Source organism: Dendrobium catenatum, unplaced genomic scaffold, assembly GCF_001605985.2.
Source record: "Dendrobium catenatum unplaced genomic scaffold, ASM160598v2 fragScaff_scaffold_984, whole genome shotgun sequence".
Classification (NCBI taxonomy): domain Eukaryota; kingdom Viridiplantae; phylum Streptophyta; class Magnoliopsida; order Asparagales; family Orchidaceae; genus Dendrobium; species Dendrobium catenatum.
In genome coordinates this window covers 170787-187043 of record NW_021319446.1, presented here as the reverse complement: position 1 = coordinate 187043, position 16257 = coordinate 170787, and the positions used below count along the sequence as shown (strand labels likewise).

Below are 16257 nucleotides of genomic sequence, written 5' to 3'. Positions count from 1 at the left end.
ATGCCATGAGAGAATTTGATTAATAATAAACATCACAGTATGAGTGCAATAAAAATATTTAATTATTTTATGTTGCACTCTTCTTCAAATAAATTTTAAATAAAAAAATAAAATTATTATATCCTCACAAATATCTCCTTATATATATTTATTGAAATTCAATGAAAGTATTTTTTGGGAAAAATTGAGGGTATCCGGTGAACGTACGCAGAGGAAGGTTCGGTTTTAGGCAAAAAAGCGCATGTACCGAGTTTTTCGCGCCTGTACCGAGTTTTTGCGCCTGTACCGAGTTTTGTGAAAAAACTCGGTACATGCACTTTTTTGCCTAAAACCGAACCTTCATCAGCGTACGTTCAATGGATATAATAAAAATTCTACTCGCTTAGCCCAATATTCAATGAAAGTATTATGGTCAATAATAATACACAACAACCGCGTACAAACGGCCTGACTGTTCTCATGTGCGTTACACCTATTTTCTCTACCTCCCTTCTCCATTCCACTGCTATTTAAGTTTCAGAGGAGGAAACAAAGCCGGAGAGAAGCTTCGGCTGTATGTAAGTTTGGGCGCCATGGAGGAGAATAAGGATGAGGGTTCGAGCTCGTCGCCACCGGGTTGGTTTCCATAGTTCTGTATCCCGCCCTTGCTTTCTTTTACTTCTTATTGCATAGTTCTACTCATTTGTGTGTCAGGGTTTGTAGTTCTGGTAGGCGGTTAGTGGGGAAGTTGAGTCCTTTCAATCGCTTCTGGAGTTGTTAGGTCTATCTGTAATATGTTCAAAGTGTGACCTATTATTTTAGAAAAGAAGGGGATCTAGAGATGTGTTAGTTGCTTTCGTTAAAGATCAGGTGTTTATGATTACAGGAAGAATTTCATTATAGTTTGTTTGTTGAATTGAGTTTTTCATTGACAACCAGGTAAAGTTTACCTTTTTTTTTCCTCATATTATCAATAGCACTATCACATGTTTTCACCTATTATAAGAAAAATCATGAAGTAGGAGTCTTGAAGAGGATAAGAGCTTGAAAGACAGCTAGCACTCATCCTATTTACTGCATGATTGGAATGAAAGTTGGAAAGAAAAAGAAGAAGAGGAAGAAGAAGGGGGGTGGAGGTGGAGGCGCAAAATAGTGGTTTCTAGTATGCTATCTCTTTTCAATGATAAATTATTAGGTGTGGACTGTGTATGTAGCTCTAAGTGCAAAAGATAGGATTGCACAACATTACACTCATTAAAAATAGATTATTCAATCAGTACACTGATAGGAAATACTTGAGTCCGCAAGTAACCTAAGGTAATACTTGAGTTCGCAAGCAAACCTGACCAAAACGGATGAGCAAACAACAGATTTACTGCTGTTGACAGCAGAAAACAGCACCCAGACAGAGAAAAAAACTGAAGGAAATCTGAGAGAAAACCAAGCAAATCACTGTATTCCTCTAGTGAATGAATAAAAACAACAAACGATACAATGTTCTTCAATTCGAGAGGAAGAACAACTCTCCAAAATTCTTTAGCAAACCTAGAGCCCAAGCACACAATGAGATATCAAACTTTTCATTCAAAATTCAAGATGAGATCCAATTACCTCCTAAGCTCCTAATTAACATCAAAGGGCGATTACAAACTTCCTAAAACAACCCCTCTCATTCAAATTTTCCCTCCTAAGTTGAATTAGACCAAGCATGGCCCACCTTGGCTTCCGCCCCCCCTTGGTTTTCTGCCTTCCGCCGCCCCTGTGGGCCCCGCCATTTGTAAACATGGACCGGTCTAGGTTGGATCGGTCCCCCTCCTAGGCCGGCGGCATATCAATACTCCCCCCCCCCCGCCCAATGACTCACCTTGTCCTCAAGGTGGAAAGAAGGGAATTGATCTTTCATTCTATCAATTGGTTCCAACGTAGCGTCGAAATCATGGAGGCCTCTCCATTTAATCAGCACTTCTTTGTTGCCCTTTTTATCTGATCGGACTCCTGCCAGCTCTAGTGGTTCTAAAATCACCTCTAAGTCCTCCATCATAGTACCTGGTAGTTCTTCGCTTGTTGCATGCTCCCCTATGACCTTTCTTACCTGAGTCACATGGAACACTGAATGTATAGTGGCTCATGGGGGTAGCTTCAATCGGTATGCCACCACTCCAATCATTTCCAAAACCTTAGAGGGGCCCTTGTATGCGGATGGTATGCGGCGCTTCTCTTGAGGATAGTGCCCTGCAATCGGAACAACTCCCTCCAAAACTGACTAAGGAACACCTTGTCTCGATCCGTCACTATCGATTCAGGAATCCCATGCAGTTTAACAACCTCCCTGATAAATGCTACTGCCACTAACACTACGGTGTAGGGATGTCGTAAGAGGATGAAGTGTGCATACTTACTAAGTCTGCCCACCACCACCATGATGACAATGTATCCTTTTGATCGTGGTAATCCGTCGATGAAGTCTATGTACACTTCCTCCCAAACTTTATTTGGAAGTGTCAATGGTTGGAGTAATCCTCCTGGAGCCGTGACCATGTATTTATTTATTTGGCACACTTCACACCTAGCCACCAGCTCCTCCACATCTTTATGCATCCCCTTCCAATAGAGCTCCGCTGCTAGCCTCCTGTATGTCTTCTGAACTTCTGAGTGGCCTCCAACCGCGCCGCTGTGAAACTCCTGCAACAAGTGGGGAATATGTATGGAGGTTCGTGGCATCACAAACCTCCCTTGATACAATAGTCTCTCCTCTCCATGCAGTAACCAGGATGGCTACTCTTGTCTTTCCTCAAATTCTCTCTGATCTTTCCCAATTCTTCATCTAACATGCTTTCTTCCTTGATGCCCCCCTAGTCGACCATCAAGGGTACAGACAGGGCTAACTCCTTGAGCTCCTCCACACATCTGGACAGGGCGTCAGCTGCTTTATTTTTCAAACCAGGCCTATACTGGATCTAGAAATCGTATCCCAAAAGTTTGGATAGCCACCGCTGATGCTCCTCAGTCACCATTCTTTGCTCCAAGAGGTACTTTAAACTCCTCTGATCAGTCCGGATAATGAAGTGTAGACCCAAAAGATAGGGGCCCACTTCTGAATGGCCGAGACAATCGTCATCAGCTCCCTCTCGTACACTTACTTCAGTCTTGCCGTGGTTGATAGCACTTGACTGAAGTATGCTACAGGCCTGTGGTTCTAGATCGACACTGCTCCCAACCCATATCCTGATGCATCAGTCTCTACAACAAAGGTCTGGCTGAAATCTGGAAGAGCTAGAACATAAGTAATGGTCATGGCTTTCATCAACCTCTCAAAGGCCTGGGTCGCTACATCTTCCCAGGAGAAGCTGTCTTTCTTCAACTGTTCAGTCAAAGGTCATGTAATGGTGCCATACCCCTTCATGAACTTCCTGTAATAGCCAGTTAATCCTAGGAAACCCCTCAACACTCTTATGTTCCTAGGTAGTGGTTATTTCTGCAATGCTTCAATTTTGGTTTGGTTCGCCGCCACTCTTTCTTGGGATACCACATGTCCCAAATATTCCACATCGGGCTGATCAAAACTGCATTTCTTCAGGTTGGCTCTTAGTTGATGCTCATGCAGTACTTCTAAGATCATCCTTAATTGTTCCAAGTGCTCCTCCCCAGTCTTGCTGTATACCAGAATGTCATCAAAGAAGACAAGGACAAACTTCCTGAGGTATGGCTTTAACACCATGTTCATCAAGGACTGAAACATAGCAGGAGCGTTAGTCAACCCAAAGGGCATTACTAGAAATTCATAATGCCCTTCATGTGTCATGAACGCTGTCTTTGGAACATCTGTCTCCCTCATTCTGATCTGGTGGTATCCGGATTTTAAGTCCATCTTGGAAAACATCACTGCCCCATGTAGCTCGTCCAACAACTCATCAATCATCGGAATTGGGAACTTGTCTGGTACAGTGCCCTTATTCAGAGCCCTGTAATCCACACAGAATCTCCAACTCCCATCCTTCTTCTTGACCAGGAGAACTAGATTAGAAAAGGGGTTGTTGCTGGGTCTGATGATCTCCGCCTCCAGCATTTCCTGGATCAACTTCTCAATCTCATCTTTCTGAATCTATGGGTAACGATAAGGGCGGACGCTGATTGGTGTCTCACCTCTTTCAAAGTAATGGCATGCTCTAACTCCCTCTGAGGAGATAAACCTTGGGGAGGTTAAAAGACCTCGCTGAACTGATATATGAGTGGCTACATTGTAGATGGAACATTGCCTTCTTCCTTTAGTCTGACCCCTTCCAGGCGGTGCAACTCCACTAAGTAGCCTCCTCCCTCCTCCTGAATGATTTTGATTAGAGATTTGAGAGAAACCCCTGCCTTGGTCAGCCCGGCATCACCCTGAATCATCCTCCTTCCCCCCACCACCAGCTCCATCCTCAGTGTTCCCCAATTGATCTTGGCCTCCCTCAATGTTTGCAGCCACTTCATCCCCAGGTTGACGTTAGTGTTCCCCAATTCTAAGGGAAGGAAGTCCTCCCTCAACTGGATCCCCTGAATCTTCAACACCACCCCCTACAAACTCCTCTACCCATTTCCACCTTTCCTGTGCCCATCATCACCCCATAGCCTCCTGTATCCACCAACTCCATCCCCAACAACTCAACGATCTGATTGGAAATGAAATTGTGGGTTGCTCCACTGTCAATCAACACCACCACCTCACTGTCAACTATCTCTCTTTTCACTTTCATAATGTGACTCGAAGTGAATCCAACTACAGTGTTCAGAGAGACTTCTGCCACATCCAGGTGAAGCTTCTCCTCCTCCTCTTCAGACCTGCTCCCACCTCCCACCTCGTCTTCATAGACAAGGTGAACCTGAAGAGTTCTCCTTGCACCTATGCCTCGGCATGTACTTCTCATCACATCTGAAGTACAACCCCTTTGCCCTCTTGTCATGCATCTCCTTCTCTGTCAGCCTTTTGAATTGTCCTCCATTTCTCTCTCCAATTTTCTCCTTTGGCGCTTGCTTCAGACTCCCTGGCGCTGCCCCTTTTGATGGTAGGAAGGTGGTAATCTGTATGATCCCCCTGAATAGTTTCCTTGAACTCCTCTTTCTGATTTCTTCTGATCCTCCACCAACTGCGCCAGCTCCATAGCCTTCCCTAGGTTCCTCGGCTCCAGCACCCTGACTGTTGTTCATATCTCAGGTTTAAGCTCCTTCATGAAGTTCCCTTCTAGGGCTGACTCTGAAATGTGCTCCAATCTGCTAGCCAAGTACTCAAACATGCCCCGGTAATCTGCTACAGTCCCCTCCTGAGTCAAGGCAAAGAATCGCTTATAGAAGTCTTCTCCCTCGTCGGCTCGGAAACGCTCTAATAAGCAATCTTTAAACTTTCTCCAGCTCCGGATGGGCTCCCTCCTGTCACGCCACTGATACCATGTCAAGACTTTTCCTTCCAAATACAATCCTGCTGACGTCAGCTTCTCTTCCTCTGTCAACCCGTTGAAAGTAAAGTAACGCTCCACCTTGTAAATCCATCCATGACCATCTTCACCCTGAAAGATGGACATCTTCAGTTTCCTCACTCGGGGGTCTCCCCCGTGTCCCCTGAATCCTTTATAATATCCCATTCCTCGAAAAGGAGGTGCTCCCCAGCTGTCATGATCTTCCCTCCAGTGATTATACCCGAACCCTTCATCATATTCCCTTCTTCTCCCTTCAAAATCAGTGCCTCAGTGATGAAATTCTTCCCTTCTCCCAACGAAATCAGTACCCCTCCGGTCATTTCCCAATCTCATCTCCTCTCTAGATAGTGGCTCTAGAGGTGGCATGTCATCCTTCCCCTCAATGACCTCCACTTCCAGATTTCTCCTCCCCTTAAACGGGTTTGGATTCCCTCCTATACCATGGCCTCCGGTGGTTTCTCTTGCTTCCGATGTCGTAGGATTTGTCTTCAACTCCAACAGTTTATTCAACATTTCTTCCATCATCGTGAATTTTCCCTCTATCCTTTCATTGTTGGAGGTGATTTGAGTTTGAAAGTAAAAAAACTTTACCTCCAAATCTGATTTTAGTTGACCGATCTCGCCTTCCAAGACCTCTACATTCTTTCCGGCCATCTCTCTTCCCACGAATCACAAAGATCTTCTTCCGGTTGTCAAGAACTTGCTGAAATTTCCAAATTTCAGCCGCCGAAGGTCCCAAATCGGTGCTCTGATACCAATTTGATAGGAAATACTTGAGTCCGCAAGTAACCCTAAGGTAATACCTGAGTTTGCAAGCAAACCTAACCAAAATGGATGAGCAAAAAGCAGATTTACTGCTGTTGACAGCAGAAAACAGCACCCAGACAGAAAAAAACTGAAGGAAATCTGAGAGAAAACCAAGCAAATCACTTGTATTCCACTAGTGAATGAATAAAAACAGCAAACGATACAATGTTCTTCAATTTGAGAGGAAGAACATTCTCCACAATTCTCTAGCAAACCCTAGAGCCCAAGCACACAATGAGATCTCAAAATTTTCATTCAAAATTCAAGATGAGATCCAATTACCTCATAAGCTCCTAATTAACATCAAAGGACAATTACAAACTTCCTAAAACAGCCCCTCTCATTCAAATTTTCCCTCCTAAGTTGAATTAGACCAAGCATGGCCTACCTAGGCTTCCTCCTCCCCTTGGTTTTCTGCCTTCCGCCGCCCATGTGGGCCCTGCCGTTTGTAAACATGAACCGGTCCAGGTTGGACTGGACCTTTCCAGCCGGCCCCTCTTGGGCCGGCGGCATATCATACACATTGATACATTGTTGCGTATTAAAAAAATTGTGTACTTAACAAGTACATGATTTTGGCTACGATACTTCACACATAGACAAAGAGCTACAATATGTTCTCCATATGTAATAATTTCTCTTTTCAAATGGGACATCAAGCATGTGTGCAACTTTGCAAATATTAAAATTCCAAGCAAATAGCTAAGTGGGTATAAAAGTATTTGATTCCATGTATATTTCGTCACTAGAATTTTGGTCTTGATTTGCTTGACAGAGGAATCTTCAGAGGTTTCAAGAGTGTAATTTGTTTTTGAAGTCAACTTTGATTTTTGAGCAGTTAAAATTTTCATCAGTCACTTCAATAGATTCTGATGATAACTTTTGATATACTCTCTCAGTTTCAAGCCGTAGCTTCAAATGCTTTTGATAATACAAATTGCTTCTAGAACTAGATCTATTTTCTTTAGTATTTGGTAATGTTTTGAAGAGTGTGTTTTATCTGCAAATAGCGAAAAAGGTTTTCACAAGTTCACTTTTTGATCTTCTTATACACAGGAATCTCCAGGTGGAGTTTGCCAAGATCTAACAGTTTGCCTGGTGAGGTGAAATTTGCGGAAAGTTTAGAGGCATCAACAACTAAGCTTGCATTGAATAGGTCTAAAACTGAGAGAAGAAAGCAAAATGTTGGGCGTACAGACCCTGCAGCACAGCTATTTGATGATAAAATTTCAGATAAAAAGAAGGTTAGAATTTTTGATATGCTGTATTATATTGTTAGATGCCACCCTTGTAATTTAACAGATCTTTTCCCAGTGGAACTTCTATAGTGCTCTCACTAGACTGTAATAATTACTCTTTTTATATAATTAGTTGTGCAAATATGCTACTTATTTGGTCGGATTTGTAGGAGAAACTTAATATTATTATGATTAAATGAATAGCATGTTCAATGTTAGAAGTGAGCAGAACTTAATTGATTTTTTACTCTTGAAACATTCAGCACATCTAAAAACAACTAAACAATTGCCGCAAATTGCCATTCATTGATAGTTGATAACCCATAATCTTTCTCCAAAGTTACTTCTCTATATCTTACTTTCCAACATGTAATGAACCACCTATTTTGTAAACTAAATATGCATAAATATTACTATAACATAAACACCAATAAAATTGTATACCATCTGATTATTTACCCATGTCTTACATAAGAGGAGGGGTGATGATCTGCGAGTAACTAAAAATTCTTAAGTTTATGTCGCAGTCGATTTATCCAAGTATATGTGAGTATAAGTAATGTAAACAAATTTAGATAATACTTATTGTTAAGTATGAGCGTGGAGTTAGAGGAGATGATGAGTTATAATGAGTTTTTGTGAAAATTTATTTTCTCGAAGAGTGGAAGGGTGTAAATAATGTTGACAAATGATGAGTGAAAATAAAATAAATGCAATTATGAAAAGAATGAGGGTAAAAAATAAATCTAATCAATAGGCACAAGGATTTATGGTGCCATGCCTTCTCAATCAATCAATAGACATTTGTTACTTTAAATCCCCTCCCTGTGCTCCTATATCAATCAAGCTTTTTGTGATATAATGCCAGAACTTTGTTGAAATATTTTTTCTTGAAGTTCTTATTTGATACATTTAAAGTAACATTTGTCACGACCCAATCCGACTAGTCCGAATTAACGGGGCGGAAACAAAAAGTCGTACGGTAACACAAAATTTCATTCATAATCAAACATAAACAAATGTTCATCCAAACTTCAATTATAAAAAGTGCCACTAAACATCAAACTTAAAAGTTGCAACAACATCAGAAATAACAATATAAATCACAACAATACCTCAGAAGGTCCCAATATATAAACTTTTACATAGACTAACACTAGACACACCAACAACTATAAAAAAAAAAATCTGCCATCCAGGGATCCTCTACGACGATAGGTAATCGGTCTTTCAGCCATCACTCTCTAGCAGTCTCTCCTGAAAAATATTTCCACTAGCAGTGGTGAGCCAACGCTCAGCAGGTAATACATAACTAAATTAAATTCATAATGCAAGGAAAGGATAAACATTATGCAGTAAACTTTTCATATAACAAGACTTAAATAACATGAAAAATTTAAGTACGCATAATCCATGTAACATTAGGAATGCATAACATTTTGAATGCCCATAACTTTTTTTTTTCTTAATTTCATTTTCTTTTACTTTTCCTTTCTTCATGAACCTTTCATTTATTCATAAATGCATAAATGTATAAAATGCTAATCATATAATTATACCCATGTCCCGAAAGTACAAGTATTTTGTACTGATCAGATACACAATCAAATTTGACCATTCTTTTACCATTTGCTCCGAAGAGTCCCTTTATCATTGGTTACGAAGAGTCTATTTACCATTGGCTCCAAAGAACCCATTTACCATTTAGTACTCCGGATCATGCACATTCGATCATTACATACTTAACATAAGGAAATTAAACCATTCATCATTTCATATGTGTTTGTCTAATAATGTTTTATGCTTAAATGTTCTCGTAAAAAATCACAAGTTAACAACTAAATAAAACAAACAGAAAAATATGTGCTTGCTGCAGTATGACTTCTAAACAATTAACATAACATTTTAACTAAACTACAATGATAAAGCATAAGAAATTTTAACATTGAAAAAGAAATTTATGAACTTAAAAGAGGTATGAATACCTACATCACAAGTACAATAAACTTTAATGACGTCGCTTATGCTTGAGGCATCCTTTTATAATCGATACCTAAGATTAAAAGTAAATACAAACATACTAGGCATTAATCATAATATAATTTAAATAATCGCTTAATTAAATTCTATTTTCGGATTTATTAAAAATCCCAATTTTAGGAAACCTAAAATTCACTAATTCCATTCCAATTGCATTCCAAAACTCCCCCCTTATTACATTAATAAGTAGGGTTAAATATTTTTGGATTGTTTTATTATAAAAATTAGAAAAATTAAAATTTGTGCAAAATCCTAAATTTTATTGTTTAGAAATCTTCTTTGGATCGTTAGAAACAACTTTTGTAAAGAAATTTTTAAAGAATTTGAAAATCGGAAAAATCCTAATTTTTGGAATCCTAAAAATTTTTGGGGAAAAATATATTTTCATGTTCAAAATCATTTCCTAAACCTTCCCTATTAATCTCCTAAAGAAATTTGAAGTTTCCAATAAACCCTAGAAATTTCTATTCCAAAACTCCATGATGAAAAGAGGAATTCTTAACTTAAAACATACCTTATTATCCTTTGAACCTCCCTCTACAAATTTCCCCAAGGAATAGCCGCTGGAAATCGCCTCCACTGCCGGCCAAAACTCCAACCCGAGCGCTCTCTCCGCCTCCCTCTCTCTGTTTCTTATTTAGGCCGAGCGAAATGAATGGGGACTGAATGGATTTCGGTCCCCTTCAGAGGGAGTGGTTAAGTTTAATTGCATAATGTCCTAAATACCCTCTCAAGACTTATTTTTGCTTTAATATCATTAATGACATTTTAGTCATATTTGAAAATTTTAAAAACTTAGCCGATTTTTAATTCCCAAACTAATCAAAATTCACTATAGATTATTTATACCAATTTGCTCGAAATTTTAAGCACTATTTTATAAAATTAATTTCGTCGAAATCCGACGACTTTGAAAATTCCCTTAAATTTCATCGTGATGCATCGAGATGCGTGCAAAGCTTACGATCGACGATTTTGAGTTTTACAACATTTTCATCATTCCTATGTCTTTTTTTAAGCAAGTTCTTATCACCATTTTTAATGCATCAATTTTTTTGAAGTCTCTAGATCTCTTATCTCTTTCCTCAACTATTTTATTTATCTGCTTGCTGCAACACTCGTATTTCTCCGAAAGATTTATTCCTGAAAAAGATCTCATTTAATAACTTTAATGTAACATTTTTATCGTTCATATGTATTCATCCTTAAGTAAATACTTGATCACCATTTTAATGCATCTAACTTTTCAAAATTATTTGATCTCATATCTCTTAACTATTTTATATATTGGCTGGCTACACACTTGTATGTCTTCTTCCACTCCTTTAGACTTACTGGAGTGTTTTACATTGTTGATTTTTTAGCATCGACAAATTTTCCTCGTACATCGACTAAACATGCAAAACAATTACCAAAATTAGGAGCTCATATTTCAAGCACTAATTACGTGCTAACAACCTGCAAGAGGCCCTTACTTTGACTTTAATTACCGGCTCAACTTTGCATTTACGGAAATCACCTACTTGTTAAATCTCATTTGTGTGCTGCAAAAAAGCTGTGCCTCTAACTTGCTGTTGATTTTGTAAACTTTGCAGCTTAGGATGCTAAAAAGGATAGCTACTGTTAGAGATGATGGATCCGTGTTAGTTGAAGTCCCAAGCAATGTTGAGTCTCCATCTCATTACCCAGACCCTGAGCCTGAGGATGTTCATTATGAAACTTTTGATGAGGAATTTACTATTCCATGTGACAATCAATATATGCCACCTTTACAAATAGTTATTCTGATTGTGGGTACGCGAGGAGATGTACAGCCATTTGTTGCTATTGGTAAACGTTTACAGGTGCTTTGTTTATTTTGATTGTAAGTTACTATTTATATATTGTGCTGCCTACCTAACAAGTTTTTTTGATAAGCTTGAGAACACCAGTTTTCTTTCTTTAAGCTATGTCAACTTATGATTATTTTCTTATAATGATCATATATTGTCCAATATTTGAAGTTAGTTTGAATCTCAAGTTCTTGCAAGGCAGAACAACATTGAGTTTAGGATATTTTTCTTTTTCAATGCATCAAGTTCTATTTATTGATGCATAGTTGACTGTTTATGCTATTGCAGTGATCATTGTATGGCATTATAAAAATGATACTGTTGCATTGCATTATATTAGTGAAGGACTAGTGGTTCAATTTAGGATATTTTGTTTAGATTCATTTAAATATAGTCCATCTTATTTCTTTTTAAATTTGTCTCCAAGATAAATTTACGTACATGTCCTTAGATTTATTGGAGTTGTCGTGGATGCTTTATTAACTTATTTAGTTGCTTTTTACCATCGATTGAGTGGATGCCAAATCGTTGTAGATGCTTTAGAACTCTAGGTGTTGAGCCTTTCTTCAACCTTGGAGATATCTTAGATTCTAATTGACCTAAATATTAGATCCCACATCTAAAATATTTTTCGATGCAATGTTTTAACATTGAATATATATATATATTATGTTTTAACATTGAATATGAACCGAGAAGTTTTAGGATGTAGGGTTTTTAAGGTCGTCCTCAAATGAGATGGAAAAAAAATAATTTAACATACAGATGAAATTTCTGAGGTCACAACTTTTAATTTTAATATTATTAGATTCGATTAAAATTAAAATGTGAAAAATTTATATTTAATCAAGTTTGAAATAAATTGACTATGCACTCAAACCAGCAATTTTTTAGAAGAAAATGTTAGAGAAAAAAAGTCACCAAATAAAGCTTTCACTTGTAAGGAGATAACTTCTTTTTGAAAATATCAAATCTCACATTTTATTCATGGTTAGATTAGAAGGAATAACACTTCTAACCAAAAATTCATGTAGAATTAGCTTGATTGTTTTTTTTTAACATTATATAAATTCTTTTTTTATAATCACAATGTTCATTTATCTACGGATTAGACATCACACAAAAATCGTATTAGGAAGTAAAATCAAAATTCTGAATCTTGCTATATGCATCCGCAAAAGTTGCTATGCTAAAATCCCATAACAGAAAGAGGCACTCTTAACAAAATTTCATGATAGAGCTTGGATTACACAAAATCAATCCACCGCTGCAATCAATTATTTTCCAGAACCTCTAACTACCACAACCTCTCCTTCTCTAAAACACCTAGTCGCAAGCATCCAAGGAACAATTGCAAAAACAAAAACTTTGAAGCATACAATCACTAACCTCCAAATAAGTAATTGTTGAAGCAGAAACTCCAAGGAAAATTCATTGGAACTTTAGATCATCATTCATTTACTGCCATAATAAGGTAACATCATTGGCATTCTTTATTGAAATTAAAAGAAGAAAGCATGTGAACTAAAATTCATATCAAGAGAAAAAAAAACATTAATTATTGTAAAAGTTGGATTTTAGTTTGTTTATCTTGGCACACATAATTTGCATTTCAACAAATAAAGACTTTGATTGCAAAAATTCCTTTACAAAATCTTCGAAGTCTTAATAAAGATTATTGCATTGCTCTCTATACATCCATGAATTTTCTAATGATTAAAGTCACTTTCATGGTGAATCTTCTTGTTATAATATTAAATTGACACTGCAACATCAAGGTTGTTTTATTTAAGCTTATTTTCTAGTATCCCTTCACATTTTTTCAATTTATGACACATAAATTAGATTCTGTTATAGTTTAATTGGTTAACTTTGGTATCAAGGTATTTATTATCTACCATTTGAGATTCTCTTAGAGAATAGAATTTTATTAAGTATATTTTTTATCCAAACCTTTTTATATTTCCCACAACTCTCCAAATCTCTTCATAAAGTCTTAGCTTCATGCATATTCTATAAAGTTAAGTTCACATTTTTAGTATATAATGATGATTTTTCTTCATTTTTTTCTTTTGAAATGATTAAAAAAAAAAACATTCAATAATTTCTTGAGATAGCGTTGCCATTTTTTGTTTTCATTTTAATCAATCTCCTAATATCTTATCTCTTAAAAATCTAATTTGTTGTAAATCTCTTGATCTCCTTTTTCTGCCTTAGCTATTGTGTATTTTTCACGCTCTTTTTTTTTAATACCTACTTTACTGTAAAAAGTATCAAGAGCTATAAGCTGGAGTTTGTTACCTCTTTTCAAAACTTCTACCTTAACAATGTTATCTTCCAACTTCTTATCCACTGATATTCTTACACCATTTCTATTTCTAACGTTCCCATCTTAAAATTTATTAAACCTTACCAATTTATTTTATTTTTTTTGTTTTCATTTTTTCTCTTGGAAACATGCCATATTTATTATTCTTCTACTAATCATGCCCCACAATTCTCGAATTTATCATCACAATTTACTAGATTTTATATTGCAAACCAGTTGTTTCATGCCTCTTATAACATCCTATCAAACTATTGTTATTCTCATCATAATTCTGTTAAGTTGCAGCCAATCTGTTATTTCATTGCTTTCTATTGGTGACATCCTCTCAAACTATTGTTATTTCTCACAAAAATTCAATTAAGTTGCAGCAAATCATTTCCTGATAATGTCCTAACAAAATCTTATCCGTTTCTCTCCACAATCTATTTAGATCATTGCACTTTACTTCTACAAAATGTCTTAGAACTGTCACATATCAAATGGAGAGTTATTTCATGGAATATCTAGCTGTTTTATGATTGGATTAAATTGAGATCATCTCTAAGGATTTTTCATTCAAGTGAAACTGGCAGCAATAGTTTTATGTCTATATTCTTTCTCCACTTTTCTTGTATTCTTATGAAAAGTTGAGAGCATGATATTCCTATTTCCGGAAAGTTTCAACTTGTGAATATCTAAAAAAAAAATTAAAGTTTGCATAACAATTGACAACAACTTTGTATGATAAGATTTTTGATGTTAAAACAAATATGTACAAATTTCTATAAAAATCGTGTCAGTTTTTGATTATGCTTATATAATTTCTCTCGTCATTCTATGTGCAAAATTTTTTTTTTGGCCTGTTCAGGAGTTGCTGGTATGTGGCCTGATAGAAATTAAATTTCTATATTGTATAGCCAAAAGTATCTGTTTGAAACTGCATAAAATGCTCATGAATATTCAACCAGAGAAATTTGAACAGAAAATGTGATTGCCATATTTCTGGAGTTAAACCAACTACGAAAAGTAAAATCAGCATTTAACTTGGTTGTGTTGTTACTTATTCTTGAAAAAATGTTGATACTTATTCAGTGTTTCTTAAGCTAAATATCAAAATTCACTTAAGTTTTCGAATTTGGTGATATTACAAGGGTAGTTCAAGTTGGCAGTGTGAATGCCCTGAGCTCTGCAAGGATAACTGCATTTTTGATCGATGCAAAAGTTAATAGCCAAATCCAGACTAAAAATAATGACATTTCTAGTGTGATAGTGGCGTTGTCTAAACTGACCCAAAGTAGATATATGTAAGCATTGCTAAAGGGCATGCTCCATGCAGAAGATTACTGCCAATGCAGGGTATGGGAAAGGATAGATGTACTTGCTAAACTTAATGACAAGCTTCCCCTTAATTGATGCTTATGTGAAATGGATTTTTATTATCAGAGCACTTTTGACCGTTGAGTTTGTGTGGCTATGAGTTTAAACGGCTGCTCTAGTATTTTAGTTGTGATTTTACAAGTGTTGAAATTAAGCAATAAAATTGTCTGTTTCATTTTTTGAACAGGATTATGGCCATCGAGTTAGACTAGCAACACATGCAAACTTTAAAGACTTTGTTTTGACTGCTGGTCTTGAGTTTTATCCGCTTGGAGGAGATCCAAAAGTTCTCGCTGGATGTGTGTACACTAATTTTATTATCTTTTTTATTCTATCTAGCATAATTAGTTATAGTTAAGAACATATAATTAGAACTATCAAGTGATCTTTATTGGTTTTTTGCTTGCTCAGACATGGTTAAGAATAAAGGATTTCTACCTTCTGCACCCTCTGAGATTCCAGTTCAGAGAAAGCAAATCAGGGAAATTATTTTCTCTTTACTTGCAGCCTGCAGGGATCCAGATGTGGATTCCGGCATTCCTTTCAAAGCTGATGCCATTATTGCTAATCCCCCGGCATATGGTAAGTGCAATGACTATCAATTTTTAATCAATTTGTTTTTTATATTCCCATATATATTCAGTTTTAATCACAAGGCTATATGTTTTGTGATCTAGAGGTTACAGATTTTTATGAGCAATTTCTTTGAAATGAAAGGTTAAGACTGCATACCTCAACCTGTCCCTTGGACTCGGTATTGCTGGGAGCCTCATGCACTCAATATGCTCTTTATCAAGCATTCTTACTCTAACTAAACGAGGAAAGAAATGCTGCCTTTAAAATATAATGAAAAGCGTAATACCTAGCTTGTTGCTTACAATTTGGAAGAATTGGATCAACTGATGTAGTCATAAATCACTTGAGCTTTTTACGAATCCACACATCATCACAGATTAGGGTTTCCTAGAGAATGTTAGGGCCAGAGCCGCGGTGAGAAATTCTGTTACAAGCTTAATAAACTGAAAACTTTCCTTGGATATCTCGGCTTTCAAATTACTTGTATTTACCAAACTCATAAACCCCCTCGGACCAATGTGCATAAGATTCTTTATAACAAGCTTGAAATCAGAGACCACACATCAAGTACAAATTTTTTAATGAAATTTAGGACAAACTCCCAATCTAAATGATTGCAGATTCCAGCTGGAAAATGACTAGCAAGTGAA

At 36.8% G+C, this 16257-nt stretch overlaps 1 protein-coding gene across 3 annotated transcripts in view; it reads left to right on the top strand.

Annotated features, from left to right (window-relative positions):
* The first annotated feature begins 435 nt into the window (after positions 1-435).
* The window catches only part of LOC110098481 (sterol 3-beta-glucosyltransferase UGT80A2-like), a 51923-nt gene continuing 36101 nt past the window's right edge, over positions 436-16257 (top strand). Inside the window, exons 1-5 of one of the 3 annotated variants that reach the window (XR_002303347.2) lie at positions 436-615; positions 7293-7480; positions 11110-11358; positions 15219-15330; positions 15443-15613. Coding sequence is in view for 2 of the 3 variants with exons in the window: in XM_020825329.2 (XP_020680988.1) it covers positions 573-615; positions 7293-7480; positions 11110-11358; positions 15219-15330; positions 15443-15613 (763 nt within the window). In the remaining variant the exon portion in view is untranslated. Of the gene's footprint in view, positions 616-7292; positions 7481-11109; positions 11359-15218; positions 15331-15442; positions 15614-16257 lie in introns of those variants that run through there. The other 2 variants (XM_020825329.2, XM_020825332.2) reach the window with 2 other exon arrangements.